Raw genomic sequence first — 20408 nt, forward strand, 5'->3', positions numbered from 1 at the left:
TGGCTGAATACACCGTCCTAAATGTGTTCAGTAACGCACTCAATCACAATACATGAAAAGTAACCTACGACGGCGTTTTAGGGCCACTGTTAATGAAAATAAAAACAGTAGACTTCGAGAAAAAAGTCGTAATATTTAGAGAAAAAAGTCTACTCAGTCTACTCAGGCTTTAGCAGAGCTCAGTAACACTGAGATTAATAACTGATTACATTGATTTATCAGTCTACCCAGGAAAAAAGTCGTAATATTTCGAGAAAAAAAAGTAGAATTCCGACATTAAAGCGGCATTATTACCAGGAAAGGTCACAATATTGTGGCCAAAGGCTTTGCAAAGGGGAGGCAGCACCTCCTCGTGTTAAATGACGAGCGGGAAGGAGTTGGTGGAGTTATGCTTTCATATCAATTTCACCCATAAAGAAATACTCTACCCACTTTATCCTCGAAATAGTACGACTTTATTCTTGAAGTCAACTTTTTTATTTTATTAACAGTGGCCCTAAAATGCCGTCATAAGTAACATATTCACAAAACATTTTTAATATTTTTACAATACATCTTGCTAAGGTACATTTTTTTTACTTAATTACTATCTTAAAGACAATGTACTATGGAAGCCAGTTTCCACAACTGGAAAAAACATATAGCCGTTTGGTAAGTTACAATAATGAGAAAATTTTCCAATATTATTAATATCTCATAATTATAACTCAGCATCTCATAATTATGACTTAGCATGTCATATGTATGACATAGAATCTTATAATTATGACTTAGTTTCAGACTTAGTCTCATTGTTATTAGATTGTAAGCAATTATTATGAGATGCTAAGTCATAATTATGAGATACCGAACCATAATTCTAAAATTCCATGTCATAATTATGAGATTCTGTCATAATTATGTGATACTAAGTCATAATTATGAGAGTCTATGTCATAATTTTGACATGCTAAATCCTAATTATGGGATTGAATCTCATTTTTAGGAGATAGTAAGTAATTGCTATGAAATATTAAGTCATATAGATTAATAACTGATCATCACATTGATTTATCAGTTCACTCAGGCTTTAGCAGAGCTCTGTAACACTGAGATTAATAACTGATCACATTGATTTATCAGTCTACTCAGGCTTTAGTGGGAACTTCAGTATTTGTAATGATGCGTTAATTGAAGTCCTCCTTAGAATTCATTTAATGAGCATGTTTGCTACATGCCATAGTTAATAGTTTAACAAGCATTGATGGTGTTTCTTTTGAATATTGTATTTTTTTTTATTATTTAGTAGGTAAATATTCTAAAAGTATTCGCCTAATAGTATAAAAGTAACTGTATTCTGAACACTGCCTTTATTAAAAGTAACTTGGACTGAATACAGATACTTAAATTCTATATTCTGAATCTGCAGTCCCAGTATTTGTATTCCATTACATTGGGTACATCTTCATGGCCCTGAATCGCAGCTCACTTCATACTAAATGCCTATACATAAATATATTTAAAAAAAATCCATCCATCCATCCATCATCTAAACCGCTTATCCTTCTGGGTCGCAGTGGGGTGCTGGAGCCTATCCCAGCTGTCATCGGGCAGAAGGCAGGATACACCCTGGACAGGTCGCCAGTCCATCGCAGGGCAGACAGACAGACAGACATAGACATTCACACACACACTCACACCTAGGGGCAATTTAGCACGTCCAATCAGCCTGACTGCATGTCTTTGGACTGTGGGAGGAAACCGGAGTACCCGGAGGAAACCCACGCAGACACGGGGAGAACATACAAACTCCACACAGAAATGACCCTGGTCGCCCGGCCGGGAATCGAACCCAGGCCATTCTTGCTGTGAGTGCCGCTCTTTTAATAAAATAAAATAAAAAAAAAAAACATATGTACATACTTTTTCTGTACCACAGAGATTGAGGATGATAACAACACTAGTGATGTGGTATTGATTCCAAAAGAATTGATTCTTCGACTCCTGCATGTCTGGGAGTCTGGGGTCGACTCTGGTCTAAAGACTCTAAGAGTTTAAATGCTTAGAGTCGCCTCTTCAACTGTGTTTTCTTATTGTAATTGACTCCAGGGACACAGAGTTTATAATGCAGGAGAGAGTCTGAGTTTGAGTGGTGTGAGTTTGTTTAAAGAGGAACTCCACTGTTTTTTAAGCCTTTATTTATAGTGGTTTGGTGTGAAATGTTGATTGTAGAGACTCAGATGTCTCTACAGCGGTGGTGATAGGAACCAGGGGTCTCCATAACTACAACACAAATATAGACATTTTATTTACTATCCAAAACCACCAGTGAACCTACACGAGCCTTCTGAGTTTTATATGGAATGGAAAAAAGTTTTCTTTGAGGACTATTTTGCCTCATGGTGCTCTGCATGTGTCCCTCCACCATAAATTAATTGAAATAAATGGATTAGAATACATTTTAAGCCAAACCTTTATCACAAAACTGTCATAAAACAGTGTCGCAGACATCAGGCAGTGAATTCATAACCATCATGTAATAACTTTCTGTCAGTCACCACCACTGTGAACAATTCTGATTCGGTAAGCTTCTCTACAACTGAACATTTCACACCAAACCACTTTGAATGACTTTGTTTACATCTTAAATATTTAATTATGTGGAATTTTTTGAAAAATCAGTGTAGTTTCTTTTTTAGGTACTTAAAAAAGACTTAAGGACTACAGCAATGATTGTCTCAGTGCATCACTCTGCACCTCATTGTGTGAAATAAGCTGAATTTTTGAATCACTGTAATCTGTTGCTACTCAAAATGCTTAGGATCTCTGCTGTGTCCTTTTATCACCAGCTCTGGAGCTGCCTTGGTTAAAATTAAGTGGAGTTGAAGAGTCGACTCCAGTCATGCGTCATTAAACAACACAGCCTACATATCTTACTCACTCGTGCCACTCAAAGGCGAGGCGGGTAGTAATTAATACTGTTCTCCAAGTTTAGTTTTGATGGATTTGTGCTTCAAATGATAAGACTTTCATTTCTACAGCACGGGTGCATTTACTCAGTTACATTAGCCATTAAAGGGCTCATATCCTACAATTGTCTTGTACTTCATCACCCACCCCAACACACCCAACTCCCCTGAGATCCTTATGACATTGTGTTGTTTTATGCAACAAAAATGAGTGTGATTCATTTTTTAACATGGCCGTTTTCCAACATCTCTTTATCCCCAAACTCAAACAGGCTGTTTTTAACAATGCCTTCAAGACTGATATATGTAAATTATCTCAGCTCTGATTGGCTGCCTCATTCAAAAAGCAGTCCAGGCAGACAGGATTACTTACAACTTGAACATAAATGGGTGGGGCTAAACTGTGGTAGACTGAAGTGGATATATGTAAATGCATTATTAAATGTATTATATGGACTGGAATTTTACCAACGTTTACCTACTACATCAAACACTTTTTTTGTTTTATATTTAAGAAAGTGAGGAAAATTCAGTTTTTCACATTGTGTTATGTTTAATCGTGTTATGTCACACTGTTCGCACCTCTGAAGTTTATCCTTTTATTTTACATCAAAAAAAGAAAATCACTGTCTATTGCACTTTAGTACCTCAGCTGTTCGGTGAGATAAGTGCCAAATGGACATGCTAATGCAAAAATAAAATGAATGAAAATTTTATGTAAAAAATTTAAAAAATAAATATTTATTAACTACATACAGAAGAAATTTAATTGATTATATTGTCTGTACAAATAAAATAAATTAGAAATTTAAATTTAAATAATTTCTTCTTTCTTGATTTCTTGGAAGCAGAAACGTCAGTACAGCCAAATTTAATTTCAGCCTACTTACATTTAATTCTGAATACTTTAAATGTGTTTTTTGATCATTCTAGTGACTTTGGTATTGACCTCTTTATGAACACTGTTACCCTCATGTCCAAATGTTTTATCCATCAGTGGTAAATGACCAGTCTGTCTCCTTCTATGCTGAATGTGAACATTATATGGTTGTGTTGCATTCTTGTGACAAATTAGCCAGTGTGTGAAATACCCCCTGGTATTTGGGGGGTCCCATGTTGGCTGGCTACTCCAGCATTTACTGGCTGCTATCTCACTCACCATAGATGTGCTGATGCTTCAATGGCAGCAAAATGTTTGGTTTTGAATTTTGGAAATGCGCTCTTCCTCACATTAACTGACATTTTACAGATCTCCTTCCTGTCTTTTCAGATTTACAGACATGCTGAGGCATATTGTAAAGTTTTTCAGAGGAATCCTGGGCTTAGTTATAGGTGCTGGTTATAATGGAACAACTGGGTGAACCAGTCTGCTACAGCGCCACCCTGAGGCAGAGCAGTGCTGCAGCTCTGGTTAGTTCAAAACACCAAAGGCAGAAGCTCACTGACTGTACACTATATAGACAAAAGTATTGGGACACCTACAGGAGCTTTTATGAATCCCATTCTAAATCCATAGGCATTAATATGGAGTTGGTCCCCCTTTGCAGCTATAACAGCTTCCACTCTTCTGGGAAGCTTCCTACAAGATTTTGGAGAGTGTCTGTGGGAATTTCTGCCCATTCATCCAGAAGAGCGTTTGTGAGGTCAGACACTGATGTTGGACGAGAGGGCCTGGCTCACAATCTAGTTCTAGTTCATCCCAAAGGTGTTGGATGGGGTTGAGGTCAAGGTTCTGTGAGGGCCAGCCAAGTTCTTCCACACCAAACTCCTCCAGCCATGACTTTATGGAGCTGATTTGTGCACTGGGGCTCAGTCATGCTGGAACAGAAAAGGTTCTTCCTGACAGATAGAGAAGCTGATTTGTCACTCCACAGAATAAGTTTCCACTGCTCCAGAGCCCAGTGGCGGCGCTTTACTCCACTCCATCCAACACTTGGCATTGTGCTTAGTGATGTAAGGCTTGCATTTGACTGCTCAGCCATGGAAACTCATGTCATGAAGCTCCTGGTGCAGTTTCTGTGCTGGTGTTGATGCCAGAGCAGGTTTGAACTCTTCAGTTATTGATCAGTAGAGTGTTGGTGACTTTTATGCTCTATGCTTCTCAGCACTTGGCGACCCGCTCTGTAACTTTGTGTGGTCTGACACTTCGTGGCTGAGCTGCTGTGATTCCTAAATGCTTCCACTTTTCAACAATACCACTCACAGTTGATCATGGAAAACCTTGTAATTAGCAGGTAAATTGGTGAATTTGTTCAATGACATTTTTAGCTCATATTTTTGCACCTTTTCCTTTTTTAGGCTCATGGTTTGTGTGCTATGATGGTTGTGGCCTCTTACTTGTTTATACAATATGCTGATACATTTTTAAAAATTACAAGCAAAAAAAAGCAGAAAACTAAAAAAAATCACATAAAAACAAAAAAAACACAAAACAAAACTCAACTCAACAAAACTCAAAAATATTACACATAAAAACTTAAAAATGCACATAAAAACTTAAAAAAAACATATACAAAAAACTAAAAGAAAAACATTTTACACAAAAAAATAAACTAAAAAAAATAAGAGTGGTCGGTCCAGAAGGGGGCAGTAGTGCCATCTGAACGGCGTAAGGAAGATTCGAGCAGCAGCAGAAGAAGTGAGGCCGGGCGAACCCGTGTGCTGTCACGTTTATCAAAAATACCGAAATGTCGATTTTTACACCCACAAATCAGATCCGGCTCACTAACGTGGCCGTGGTGAGGATGAAGAAGGGCGGGAAGCGCTTTGAAATCGCCTGTTATAAGAATAAAGTGATGAGCTGGAGATCCGGAGCGTGAGTAGCAGCTTCCGCTGAGCATGTCAGTGTTAATCTGACGGGGCTAATGTGGCTAAGCTAAGCTAAACTGAGTGTGTTTCTACCATCGAGGCTGAAATCGGATTCACCAGCTTCTTATTCGAATTTCCTGTTCCACCTTAAATGGTGCCACAGTTACATTCTGGCGTCTGTTCCATTTAAGGTGGAACGGGAAGTTCGAATAAGATAGTTACTACCTTCAGTTAACGTCATAAAGATCATCGGCTTGTGTTTCTGTCACCACTACGGAGCCCCGCTGGTGACGTCCTGTATAAATAAAAACAAGGCGTGGGAACGAGATTCTAATGCCTGGCCACGACTTAGTAAGGCTTACTAAGTCGTGTTTAAAATTATTTGTATTTATGCAGGGTGTCACTAGAGGGGCTCCGTACACCGCAGCGGAATTTGTAGCTTATTAATTGCCAAAATGATTCAACCATGTTATTATCTGGCAAACGTTAATATGAAGCAGCGTTGTTCGGCTAAAAAGGGGAATTTCACCGATTTTTTTAAATTCCTGTTTTTGAGATGTAAACAGAGTGATTTGGTGTGAAATGGTTCAGATTTCTTTACAGTGGTGGTGATAGGAACCAGGGGTCACCATGACTACAACACAAATATAGATATACAGAGTGTATATGGAATGTTGATGATGGTAAAATAGAAGAAAACCTGAAAAGTTTTCTTTGAGAGACTATTCACATTTATGCATGTGCCCCATTGCTGTGAAAAGATTAAAATACGTTTTAAGCCAAAACTTTGTCACAGAACTATTGTAAAACAGTGTCTCAGACATCAGGCAGTGAATTCATAACCATTTCATGTAATAACTTTCTGTGAGGGAGCTTTTAGAGGTGGACGTCTGGTTCTTATCACCACCACTGTGAACAATTCTGACTCAGCAAGTTTCTCTAGAACAGATCATTCACTCTAAATAACTTTATTTACATTTCAACCTATTAATTATGCAGTGATTTTCCCCTTCAACTTAATTCTGTTAGTCAGCATCTACTGCTTTGTGACAGGGCACTCCTCTCTTTTTTGACATCCCTCATTTTAAGAAAGAAGAAGAAAAGAATAAACTTCAACAAACTTCAGTTATACTGATAAACAGGGAATTCCACTGATTTCTCAATAATTCTGCATAATCAAGTGGTTAAGACGTAAACAGAGTTGTTCAGAGTGGTTTGGTGTGAAACGCTCTGTTCTAGAGAAACTTACAGAGTCAGAACTGTTCACAGTGGTGGTGATAGGAACCAGACGTCCACCTCGCTCACAGAAAGTTATTACATGTAATGGTTGTGAATTCACTGCCTGATGTCTGAGACATTGATTTATTATAGTTTAGACACAGGTTTGGCCTAAAATGCATATAAAATCCATCCACACATGCAGGGAGTTGTAGGTTAAATTAGTCCCCAAAGAAAACTTAATTGCAAAGCTAAGGTACGGTAAACAGTGAAAGCCAGTCTATAAGTTTAGGGAAGGTAATCCTAAGTAAAACTGAAGTAAAGGTAAATCGTAATATATTTTGGTTTTTCCCTCTGAATTTACGTGACCAAATCGTAAGGTAAATTATTCAGTAACTGCATGAAATAAATGTAAATTTTTATTTTATTTATTTATTTATTTTTCTAAAAGCTGACATCAGATTAACAGAACATGTGTTTTATGATCATACACATATTACTACATGCTTACAATTTACTGCTGAAAGCCAAAAACTTAGACGGTCTTTGTATTTTTTTATAAAAATAAATTTTACAAAGCAGATCACTGAAGAGACACCATCTGTTTATAGTTTATATCCCAGACTTGTGGAAAAACGGGTCGACTTTCAGTAGAAAAAAAAATAGTGAGTTCAGCTTCTTTTATTATAAAGTTTTAAAATAACATGACCCATCTATTTGACTGGAAAGAAGACAGTTACAGCTCTCATATGACACCCACCTTTTGAATGTAGCTTATGAAATATGAAAGTTATGAAGAATATGACAAAGTGCATTTTGGAACCACCGGTGGTCTCAAGGAGTTGAGAAGGTTAAAGCGAGGAGCAAACGTTCCTGCATCTTATTGGACTGTTGTTATCTGCTTTTTTTAAAGTTTCTCTTACCTCTGCCTTTTGACTCAAGGTCTGCTTTGTGAAGGATCTGCCTGCAGCACAGATAACTTTATTGATTTGTTATCCACAGCTGTACTGAAGTTATGTATGTCTTATTTCCTATTTTAGGGAGAAAGATCTGGATGAAGTACTTCAGACACACACAGTGTTTACAAATGTGTCAAAGGGCCAGGTGGCCAAAAAGGATGATCTGTCAAAATCATTTGGAACAGATGATTTAACAGAAATATGCAAACAGGTAAGTGTTAGTTTTACATAAAAGCACAGGATCAACTTCCATCAGCCAGTGCATTATAATACAGGGTGATTCAAAAAGATTCATCCAATTTCAAAATAATTAATTTCACTTGTAAATCATTACAGAACAATGCAGTAAACTGTAAATGGTTTCATTGAGCATAAATTTATTATGTAATTGTGCAAGTGCTCAGTATGAACCTCCTCCAGCTGTACGGACAACATCAACGCCATAGTCAAACTCATCCCATACTTGATTGAGCATATTAGGTGTCACTGCACTCGCGGCTCTTTCAGTGCGATTTCGGAGATCATCCAGTGTTGTGGAACCAACAACGAACACTCTGAGCTGTTGGAGGATCACTGCCTATGAAAATCAGGCTGCACAGTTATGACGGATTCACTCTTATTGAAGTGGAGAACGCAGAACGCTTTCTGCTCAGGGGTCACATCACCTCACAGACTGAAGGGAGTCATCTTCCACTGACAGAAACTCTATGACCCCTTCTTTCAATTGGATTGTGATTGGTTCCTATGGTGCCTGACGCTTTGAAATCGGATCAATCTTTTTGAATCACCCTGTCTATTAACATTTCGCTTAGTACGAGTATATTATCCATGATTTCATCGCCCCCTGAAATTCTGCGTAATATGTCCAAAAGTATCCAAACACCCCTTCTAATTATTACCTAAAGGTGCATCTATTGCTTACCCAGTTGCACCTCCACAGCTTGTGTAATTTCTATAGAGAAGCAATGACCAGTAGAACCAGTAGACGATCTGAGCACGTAAGCCCACCATGGTCTAGAGGGGTATAAAGCCCCCCAGCATTGGGCTGTGGAGCAGTGGAACTGTGTTCTCTGGAGTGATGGAGCTCCATCCACTACCTTTGGGATGAGTTGGAGTGATCCAGAACTGACCATCGAACATCAGTACCTGACCTCCCTAATGCTCAATCAGATCCTCACAGCAGTGTTCCAACATCTCATGTAAAGCCTTCCCAGAAGAGTAGAGGCTGTTACTGCAGCAAAGGAGGACAAACTCACTATTAATACCCTTCATTTCAGAAGAAGCATTACAGACTACAGTTTACAGACTTTTGGACATACAGTGAAAGTTGTTTCTCCATTAAACAAAAAACAAAACATATTTCCAAAAAAGTAACTTTACAGAAGAAGAAAAATCTGTCTTAACTTTCAACTTTGTCAAGATTTTATACTTGGTCATTTGAAATTTTGGCAGAAAGTAAAAGACAGTTGGCAAATTAAAAGGTTTTTATCCTGACAGCGATGATTTATAATTAAATTTATCTCCTGTTTCATTCTGTCATTGGAGCTCCCTTTACTGACTGTTCAGTTTTAATTAGGACGTTGTGTTTTTTATTTCTCAGTGTTTGTTTTTCCTTTATTTTCAGATTTTAGCAAAAGGAGAGCTTCAGGTGTCTGATAAGGAGCGTCAGAGTCAGCTGGAGCAGATGTTCCGGGACATTGCCACGATTGTGGCAGAGAAATGTGTAAATCCGGAAACCAAGCGCCCGTACACGGTCAGCCTTATAGAAAGAGCCATGAAGGACATTCACTACTCAGTCAAAGCCACTAAGAGCACAAAGCAGCAGGTCAGTAGGATGCCTGACTATGTCTGTCTATGAAAATGTTAGCTTTATGGGGCCGAGAGGACTGTAGGGGTCCTACCTAGAGGTTTTATTTCCAGGTATACCTGTAAATATGCGCTATGGAACATTTTGATTAGGTAGCACGGCTTGTCAAAGCACCGCCACAGCCCAACTTGCTGACATGTAGCTTAATGACATCAAACTGATGTGCAGTAGCATCAGCTTGAGTGTAGCAATATTAGTATTAAGGCTCTTTAACGACCTCGGAGGATCCTGTGGTATTCGGGAGAAAAATGTACACAGGACAAAACTTATCGGGTTCTGAACATTTTTATTTAACACTGTTTGCAATAGAGGTGGTTTTTTGAAAACCCCATTCATTCTGACCATAGAGTCGTCAAGCTTAGACTCTTAGCTTAGAGATCCTAATATGGACTACAGGATGATGCACGACTGCGGTGGTCTATTGTCTTAATACAAATCATCTTAATGAAACGTGTCAGCCTGGCTTTAGGGCACGTCGCATTTTTGGGCAACAACTTTTTGATAAGGTTGATCACTAGATTCTGCTTTACCGCCCGCAAAAGTTGGCAGGACTCACTAGCAATGTCTTAAATTGGTTTAGATCAGGGGTTTTTAACCTTTTCTACCTGAAGGCCCACTTGTTTGTCAGTAGTAAGCATGAAGGCCCACAGGAAAAAAACACAGCTTTTTTTGCTGAAAAACAAAATTTTTGTGAAATGTTTTAACAAACTGGCTGTTTACTTGCAAAGATTTTTGCCAATCTGATTAAATACGCTCCGATAATAGATTAAGCCTAAGGTGTTTTCATGCACGGTCATGAAAAATCTGATGAAAATCTCTGTTTTCATGCACACTACCAGTAATTTGATCCAAAATTATGTGCATGCGTAGAGTAACACTTAGTGTGGACGTTACCATGACAACCAGCATCACATGAGTCCAGTCAGAGTGAGACGAGCAGCAGTGAGCAGCACTTGTGTTTTTAATTACTTTAAAATGATGTCAGTCTCAGGAAAACGTCCTTCACATGTCCTTATTAAAGAAGGCCGAGAGGAAGACGTCGTGTTCTGAGACACATAAACTGGACGTCCGTCCCACCGCCGTCTTTTAAAGATCAGAGCATAAACTTCGTCTCCTCTGCAGACCAGTTTCTGCTCCGCCATGTTGGACGGTATAAACTTTCACTATGACGTGACGCACATGATCAGAACGGACTTAAACTTTCAGACTGGGAATGTAATCAGATACAGGTGTTCACACGGATATTATTCTTCTATTTAACAGATTATTCACAGGATTACCCACCACATTTAATCAGATAGAAACTGTATTCCGAATGGCCTCAATCGGAATAGACACCTATAGTGTATAGATGGACGTATTCTATCCCAATTGAGCTATTAGTCGGATTATTAATGGATTATCAGGCTGCATGTAAATGAGGCTATTGTGTCCACTCCTGCAGTACCTGACGTGTATAAGTGAGCATAAAAAGTCACCAGAATGGCAGTAATTAAGTGCTTGTGAGTGGACAAGTGAAACATTGGGAGGAGAATATTTTGTTTAAGACCTCGTATTAATATTGTGTAACGTTTTATTTAAAACATTTAATATTTTATTGTTATGTCAATTCTTTTTTTTTTTAATAACAAAGTGCCATTACACCCTCAGTATTGGCCTGAGGATTGGCCAGTACTGGCGCACCCTCAGTATTGGCCTGAGGACCATCAGAGGGTATCTGAAGTCCACTTGTGGTCTAGGGGCCAGTGGTCGAGAAACCCTGGTTTAGGTCATGTTTAAGTGGCCGAGACTGCTTTGTTGCTTTAGGCAGTTAAGCTTCTAAATGTCATGCAGTATGCATTTGCTTCATGGTAGAATTAAGAAGAATATAGGTTAGCACCAGTACGCAGGTGATGCCCAGCTGTACTTGTTTCTGACTCCTAATGGCTACGTTCACATTACTAGGTTGAAGTATCACAAATCTGATTTTTTGCCCTAATGTGACTCAGATCTGATCTTTTCAAATCCGACCTGAGCCACTTTCATATGTGGTTCTAGATTGGATACATATCCAATTCGTTGATATGTGACCATAATGTGACGCTCAGATCGGAATTCATGTGCTTTTCTTCCACTGCGCTGCGCCATCATTCAGCGTTACCATGGCAGCAGCATCGAACAGAAGTTAAAGCCTGTAAAAGATGGAAAAGCAGCTCATCTCACCTTTTTCTCCTTCGTCTCGCTTTAATAATGAAGCTGAGAGCTGATCAGAGTTAATTATCTTCTCAGTGAAGCTCGTTCTGCTCGTTAGTCTGTTTGCTGATGATGAACGTGATTCATTCACGTGACATTACTGAGTAGGATGTGCGCATGAGGGTCATTTCAGGACACCGGTTCGTTCACATTAATGACAAATTTGAATCACTTAGCTAAATGAGTGTGAACCATCGTCTCAGAAGGATCGGATTTGAGCAAAAAATCGGATTTGAGAAATGAGGCTTGTAATGTGAAGGTAGCTAATGATTACAAGTCCATCAGCTCTCTGTTCGACTGTATTTGTCAAATTGACACAAACCATTTTTACAACTAAACAAAGAAAAGACAGAAGTGAAGTACAGAGGAAGGACACGTCAGCATAACTGCAGTCCTCATCTCTGCGAGCCAAAACCTGCGTGAGTAATTTAGGAGTCATTTTGATGATGAGCTCAGCTTCAAAAATCACAAATACAATCTGTAGAGCAGGTCATCACCTTGATTACATCTCAGAGGATCAGGATGTTCTGTGCTTTGCTGATAGAGAGAAACTTGTTCATTCTGTTATCTCGACTAGACTACTGTAGTTCTCTCCTGTCTGGCCTACGCAGGAGCTTTGTCGCATATCTGCAGAGAGTTCAGAATGCAGCTGCTCAGGTCCTGACCCGCAAGAGAAAGACCACTGGTCCACTGGTTACTGGTGTCTTTTAGAATTGATTTCAGAATTCTTTTATTGTTTTTTTAAATGTCCTCAGGCATAAACACTCATCACTGCAGACTGAATGAAAAAGCTGGTTGGCCCTCACTAGCAACACAGCAGGAAATGCATTGGTTTACTTTTATTTCTAAAACACTCTCTGGCCGTATGCCAGCATATATTACTTCAATCCAGTGGTTGGATCAGATGCTGGGTACCGAGAACTTTTTACTGAACTGGGAAAATCTGCCTTTAGTTCCAGAGCACCAGCGAGGACCAGCGCTGGGTCACTCAGTCATTTTACTCTCTTTACTCTCCACCTCTGCTCTGCCTGCATCTGTTTCACTTGATTCTCAACTATTATTGTCTTAATTTCATTATTTTTTTTTTCTTCTCATTTTTTTTAATGTCACTTTTTTATTTTAATACCCTTTAAATCACTTTGAACTGCTCTGTTGTGTGAAATGTGCTTTATAAAATTATTATTATTATTATTGTTATTATTATAAAAGCAGGCCTGATGAATAATGTGTAAAATCAACACAGTATATTGATATACATATATAGATATTACTTACAGTAACCACTTCACTATAATAATGATAGCAGACCCTCTTTTTAATTTTGGTCAGTAATCTCGATGTCATTTAATCCCTCTAGGCACTCGAGGTCATCAGACAGTTGAAGGAGTCCATGCAGATTCAGAGAGCTCACATGCGGCTTCGCTTTATCCTGCCGGCCAAAGAAGGAAAGAGGCTGAAGGAGAAGCTCAAACCACTCATAAAGGTGGTGGAGAGTGAAGACTTTGACGATCAGCTGGAGATGGTGAGCAGTTTAAGTTTGACTGGCTTATGTAAAAATATTAATATATAAAAAGTTATATTAATTCAGAAGATTTTTCCATTGCATGTGCGTTTCTGAGGAAGGACACTCAGTTCTGTTGCATAACAGTCTTTATTAGCCTTTAATTGCTTAGGAGCTTTGCTCAAAGGGGAGATCCACTGATTTTTCCAAAATTTCAGGAGCTCGACAGTCAGTCATTCAGAGTGGTTTCATGTGAAGTGTTGAATTGTAGAGAAACATACAGGCTCCTGTCTTTGTGAGTGATGGTGATAGGAACCAGAAATTATGATGTTTAATACAGCCATAATGCAAATATAGCCATTTTTTGGTATATGTGCTATAATTGTAAAACAGTGAGCTATTCAGCCACGTTCTGTTATGAATGTATGTTAAAAAATTTTTATATACAAAATTTTCTCAAAACTGTGGTAAAAAATGCTCATGGCAACTTTTTCATAACCATTTCATTTAATATCTTTCTGTGAGGGAGCTTTTAGAGGTGGACGTCTGGTTCCTATCACCACCACTGTGAACAATTCTTGACATGTTTCTCTAGAATGACGCGTGTCACACCAAACCACTCTAAATAACTTCATTTAATTAACATTTTAATTATGCAGATATGTTAAAAGGTCAATGAAATTCTCCTGTAACACTGCATTTTCCCAGCTAAAGTACGTTCTCTTGCCCCGTAGGTCTGTTTGATCGATCCGGGCTGCTTTCGGGAGATCGATGAGCTGATTCGCTGCGAAACAAAGGGAAAAGGTTCCTTGGAGTTGCTGAGTCTGAAAGATGTGGAAGAAGGGGACGAGAAGCTAGAATAGCCCATCCCAGTCACATCTTACCCACCACACTAACTATATACATATTATTTGTGGTTTGTTTTATATCGAGATTGTCAATTAATATAACTTAGGGCTGGATTTAATGAGGACCTCAGCAGCATTGGTTGAAGCTAGTTTGTGCAATACGTAAGACAGAGACTGGCCGAAGTGTTTTTGTGGACCAGTAATCCAATTATTTTATTATAATTTACACATGCAAGTGCTTCCACAAATGTCTGAGGCTCCACTAAATCTTCCCTGAAAGGTTTAAGCAGAAATGGCTATTGAGCAAGTAAATAATCCAACTCAAATCACAATTAAGGGGTTTATTTTCTGTGAAAATTAAAGTGGTTTATGTGCTTGACTGCAAAACAGGCAGTGGATTGAATAAAATAAATAAAAGCACAAAATTAATGTAGTGATTAACAGACAGTGATTACCTTTAATTAGGTATCCGTACTAATTAACACTGGCGTATTTATCCAGCTTGCCTTCCTCAAATACGTGCCGCAGTATCTGCCTTCTAACAGTGCAGCTTGTTCTACTGAGGTAATGTCCAAATTCGGGACATTTACAGAAGGTGCAAATAAAACATGAATACAAATTCACTTCTCGTCTTGCTTTTGTGCAAAAACAGACACATCTCTGGGTTCAACTTGGCTAAAATTCTTTTTAAAGTGGATCATATACAGCCTACAGTTGAAGACCAGACTGTGTTAATAAATTATAGAGGTTGATTTTGAGAATTGTTGGTCACAGTGTCATGATGAAATGTACACACACGACCTCACTTTATTTTGACCCTTAAACGCCTTTAAAGGGCAATTCCACAGATTTTCCAAAATTTCTGCCTAATTTAAATTGTTTTAGAGTCATTTAGGGTGGTATTGATGTGAAATGGTTCATTCAGTAGAAACTTACTGACTCAGATTTCTTTACAGTGGTGGGGATAGGAACCAGGGATTGCCACGACTACAACACAAATATAGACTTTTTTTTGTCCTATCCAGTTTTGTCTGCTATATATGTTTTGTATGTATATAATATTTAATATTTAATGGTAAAATAGTGGTAAATCTTTAAAAAAAAAAAAAAACACTAAAAGTGAGTTTTTTTAGTATGATTTGATTTTATTAATTGTGTTTTAGGCTATAAAACAACATCTCAGGCATCAGGCAGTGTGTTCATGTAATGTTCTGTGTGGGAGGCATGAAACACTTAAGATGTCTGGTTCCTATCACCACCACTGTGAACGATTCTGACTCTGTAAGTTTCTCTAGAACAGAGCATTTCACACCAAACCACTCTGAACCACTCTGTTTACATCTTAACCCTTTAAATGTGCAGAAAGTTTGAGAAGTTGTTGCTTTCAAAGCAGCTTCAGCTGAAATTTTCAGCCGTCTTATATTAGTCTAAAGTTCCATAAGTAAAAAATTCCATCGGAAGTATACAGTGTTTTTGTCTTTACGGCAGGTTTTTCAAATAGGTCTTGTAGTCTGTCTGTACGGGCTTGAATTGAACGCAGCACTGTGTATTGCCAAGAATGGGTCGTCTGCCTCCGGCCCTGTGGGTCCTCTTTGTTCCTGTGGGGGTGCTTTACAGCAAAAGGCACTAAGTCCTCCTCCCCCAGTCAGCAGCAACACCGTTCCCGTCCATCCCGAGTACAAAGCTGGTCCCCAGCCCTTGGTCAGGTGGGTGGCGGTGTCCAGTTCACTGTAAGTGGCGTGTGTAGCCCAGGATATAACCACCAGCAGCAGCAGCCCCATCAAGACAAAGACCACCCCGGCCGCTGCCTTAATCTGTACGCGTTGAGGAAACCACACAAAAGCTACGAAGTAGCCCACCACAGGGAAGATTCCCATAATGATAGAGGCCAGAAGCAGGGCATTCCAAGAGCGAAAGCTGCCAGCCAGGGACAGCAAAGACATGTAGAAGTTGCAGTGCAAGCTCCCTTTGTTGAGTTCCTGCCAGTTCAACCAAACGCCATCCCAGTACAAGGCAAGAGTGTCCGTGGTGTTGTCCACAGTTCCAGTCACATTCCACATGGGCAGGCACTTGGTGAAGATGGCGCAGATCCAGCCTGCGCAGGCCAGCCCAAAGCCGGCCAGCTCGAACCTCCTGTCCATGCTCGAGGAGCAGAATGGAGCTGAGCTGACTAACCACCGAGGGAAACCGGCTGCTCTGAATTCCTGCAGTGGGTGTGGAGGCTGCACAGTGTTCGCCCGAGGCTCCGGGGCTTGTGCAGTTTTCTTTATTCCATGGTTTCAAAACAGTCCCTATTCCCTTTCAATCTCTTGTTTTCCACCCAGAGGCCAAGACAATGATGTCACTGTGTGCCTCCTCTTTTGTCCTGTGTGGAGCTCTTTATAGGACACAATGATGCACTTGAAACTCGAAATACGAAAAATGTAACCAAATTTTATTCAAATAAGAAACACTGTTCAAACAGATGCAGACATATTAAAGGGGACGTGTCCAATAAGTACAAGGTAGGAAAGGATATTCTGTTATTGTGAAACAGATTGTAAACAGTAGGGTTTTAGGTCATCATTATACTGTATTCAGTTTTACTGTAACATATTTAACACACATTTCACAATTATCTTTTTGGATATAATTAAAAGGCCTGAATGATAGTCAAAGGGGAATTCCACCAATTTTTCAATTTCTGCCTTATTTGGTGTTTGAGATGTAAACAGTCATTCAGAGTGGTTTGGCGTGAAATGGTTCAGATGGCTTTACAGTGGTGGTGATAGGAACCAGGGGTCACCATGACTACAACACAAATATAGTCATTTTATTTACTATCCAAACCACCAGTGAACCTACACGAGTCTTCTGAGTTTTATATGGAATGTTGATGATGGAAAATAGTGGAAAATCTGAAATAATAAGTTTTCTTTGGGGACTAGTTTGCCTCACAACACCCTACATGCATCCCAATTGATTTTAAGGCCAAAATCTTCTCAGAACTATCATAAAACAGTGTCTCAGACATCAGGCAGTGAATTGATAACCATTTCATGTAGTAACTTTCTGTGAGGGAGCTTTTAGAGGTGGACATCTGGTTCCTATCACCACCACTGTGAACAATTCTGACTCGGTAAGTTTCTCTAGAACAGAGCGTTTCACACCAAACCACTCTGAACGACTCTGTTTTTGTATCTTAACCATTTAATTAATGCAGAAATGTTGTCAAATTCCCCTTTGTCAGCACAAAATGATCATTCAGATGATCTAATGGAATGATCTGACAGTAAAAGTCCCTCATGTGACACACAAATAAAGCCTCTTTGTAATCTGATGGTAGCTCTCCTTTTACCCAGTTAAAGCGAAAGTTCAGCCAAATGTCAAATTTACAGTTTAGCTCTTTACCCCAAATGCAGTCAATCAACCAAGTCATGTTTGGTGTCAAGTTGTCTTCTTCAAGGGAACCTCCACTGATTTTTTAAGTTTTCTGCATAATTAAGTTGTTTAAATGTAAACAGGGTCATTTTGAGTGGTTTGGTGTGAAACGCTCTGTTCTAGAGAAACTAACAGAGTCAGAATTGTTCACAGTGGTGGTGATAGGAACCAGACGTCCACCTCTAAAAGCTCCCTCACAGAAAGTTATTACATGAAATCGTTATGAATTCACTGCCTGATGACTGAGACACTGTTTTATGACAGTTTTGTGATGAAGTTTTGGCTTAAAATGTATTTTAATCCATTTATTTCAATCCATTCATGGTGGAGGGATAAAGTAAGATTTTCCACTGTTTTCCATCATCAACATTCTATATAAACTCAGAAGACTCGTGTAGGTTCACTGGTGGTTTTGATAGTAAATAAAATGTCTATATTTGTGTCGTAGTCATGGCGACCCCTGGTTCCTATCACCATCACTGTAAAGACATCTGAACCATTTCACACCAAACCACTCTGTTTACATCTCAGTGGCAGTAAATTATATTGAAATTTTGAAAAAAATGGTAATTCCCATTTAAACTGTAGATTCAGGCCTGAATTCTCCTTTGAGTACTTATAACTCAGTAAACTGATCTGTTCCATTTGGGCTCAGAAGAAAACTAACTTTGATTTTTGGCCTAGATATGATGTGCCTCACCTGTACCCAACCATTCCTTCACCTCAAAGGGCCCACATCATTAAAAAAAAGTAAATTAAATGTGTATTAAGTATTATAAAAACATTGTAAGCTCAAAAAAATGTAACATTCACTTCCCAGTCCAGATATGGAAACTAAACTACAGCTCATTGTTTTTTGTGAAGTAAATCTGCTTGTTCAGTCTACATCAGTTTAGCCCCATCCACTCACACTGAAGTTATAAGAGGTGTTACAGTGTTTTTTGAATGAGACACAATATAGGACAACAAATCAAAACAGAGCTCATTTACCTGTATCAGTCTAGAAGGTACAGTAACAGAAAGCCTGTTTAATAGAACAGCAAGGTATTTAGAAAATAATCACGTAGAAATGAATTATGACTGTTGTTGGTACATAAAAGCACACAAATGTCATAAGGCGACCTCAGGTAAATGTAGGATATGCGCCCTTTAATTTAGACTCTTCAGACGTAGTTCTTAAAGGCGTAGCTGCTTTGGGTGCCTGACTTTGCTGAGGTGTATCTGGACGAGTGGTGGACCCTCTCTGGCGGGCAGCTGGTGCAGAGAACTGCCCCTCCGACGAACAGGAACCCCGCTGTGACCCAGCCCACATAGATGGCCGCCCCCATCTCCCTCTTCAGAGCCTCGTGCACTATGGGGTTGTGGAAGTCCCTGATGATGGCGTCAGCCGTCCAGGACACGGGCACCACGGTGGTGAGGGCCGAGAGCATGAATGTGATTCCAGAGGCCACCACGATGCGGGCCTTGGCCCGAGGGTTACTCAGGCAGTTGGTGCAGTCCGCCCCAAGCAGGAAGATGATGAAGGCCAGGCATGCAAGTGCCATTGTGGTGACCACAAGGCCACGGGAGGCCTGCAGCGAGGGGTCCAGGTCCAGCAGGGCGTCGTACAACTTGCACTGCATCTGGCCCGTGCGCTCGTAAACGCAGGTCATCCACAGGCCCTCCCAGAAGACCTGAGCCACCACGATGTTGGTGCCGATGAAGGCGGTGACCTTCCACATGGGCAGGGCGCAGATGATGATGGTGCCGGCCAGGCCGATCATGGACAGGGTGATGCCCAGGACCTGCAGAGCCATTGAGGGGCCTGGAGAGGAGCAGAGAATGATGTGAGGGATAAGAAATTAAACTTATAAATTGCATTTGAAGACAGTACTAGGATGAATATTACCTCTTAATCTGAAAGGGAAAAGGGGAACTCCATCGATTTTCCAAAATTTCTGCGTAATTAAATGGTCATTCAGAGTGGTTTGGAGTGAAACACTGTTCTAGAGAAACTTACCGAGTCAGAACTGTTCACAGTGGTGGTGATAGGAACCAGACGTCCACCTCCAAAAGCTCCCTCACAGAAAGTTACTACATGAAATGGTTATGAACATACTGACTTATGTCTGACACTGTTTTATGATAGTTCTGAGAAGATTCTGGCTTGAAATATTTTTTTTAAATATAAAAAATATAAAAATTATGGTGGAGGGGTACATGCTGGGTCTTCTGAGATAAAATGGTCCCCCCTAAAATAGCTTTCTACTATTGTCGCATCATCAACATTCCATATAAAACTCTGAAGACGTGTAGGTTCACTGCTTGTTTTGGATAGTAAATAAAATGTCTATATTTGTTTTGTAGTCATGGTGACGCCTGGTTCCTATCACCACCACTGTAATGAAATCTGAGTCTCTACAATCAACCATTTCACAGCAAACCACTCTGAAAGACTCTGTTCACACATAGAATTTAAAACATAGAATGACTGACATCCCAACGATTATTATTCTGAAATTTTGAAAAATCTGTGGAGCTCCACTTTAAGAATACTGTATCTTTTGCCTGCATTACAATATTCCATCAATAGATGGCAGTGTTGAATAAAACATGATATGTCAGATG

The 20408-nt window shown here is 39.5% G+C and overlaps 3 protein-coding genes across 3 annotated transcripts; 1 reads left to right on the forward strand and 2 right to left on the reverse strand.

The window, feature by feature from the left end:
- The first annotated feature begins 5566 nt into the window (after positions 1-5566).
- On the forward strand, positions 5567-15004 carry sbds (SBDS ribosome maturation factor). Its single transcript, XM_036556587.1, has 5 exons — positions 5567-5763; positions 8015-8144; positions 9558-9758; positions 13390-13554; positions 14268-15004. The coding sequence occupies exons 1-5, from the start codon at positions 5636-5638 to the stop codon at positions 14394-14396; spliced, it is 753 nt and encodes a 250-aa protein (XP_036412480.1). The 5' UTR covers positions 5567-5635; the 3' UTR covers positions 14397-15004.
- Positions 15005-15648: 644 nt separating this feature from the next.
- LOC118797281 (claudin-4-like) lies at positions 15649-16876 on the reverse strand. Its single transcript, XM_036556588.1, has one exon. It carries the CDS (start codon positions 16520-16522, stop codon positions 15875-15877), a length of 648 nt encoding a protein of 215 aa, XP_036412481.1. The 5' UTR covers positions 16523-16876; the 3' UTR covers positions 15649-15874.
- Positions 16877-18964: 2088 nt separating this feature from the next.
- On the reverse strand, positions 18965-19597 carry cldnj (claudin j). The gene has a single exon (XM_036556289.1). It carries the CDS (start codon positions 19595-19597, stop codon positions 18965-18967), a length of 633 nt encoding a protein of 210 aa, XP_036412182.1.
- Positions 19598-20408: the final 811 nt, after the last annotated feature.

Source organism: Colossoma macropomum, unplaced genomic scaffold (assembly GCF_904425465.1).
Source record: "Colossoma macropomum unplaced genomic scaffold, Colossoma_macropomum, whole genome shotgun sequence".
Lineage (NCBI taxonomy): Eukaryota > Metazoa > Chordata > Actinopteri > Characiformes > Serrasalmidae > Colossoma > Colossoma macropomum.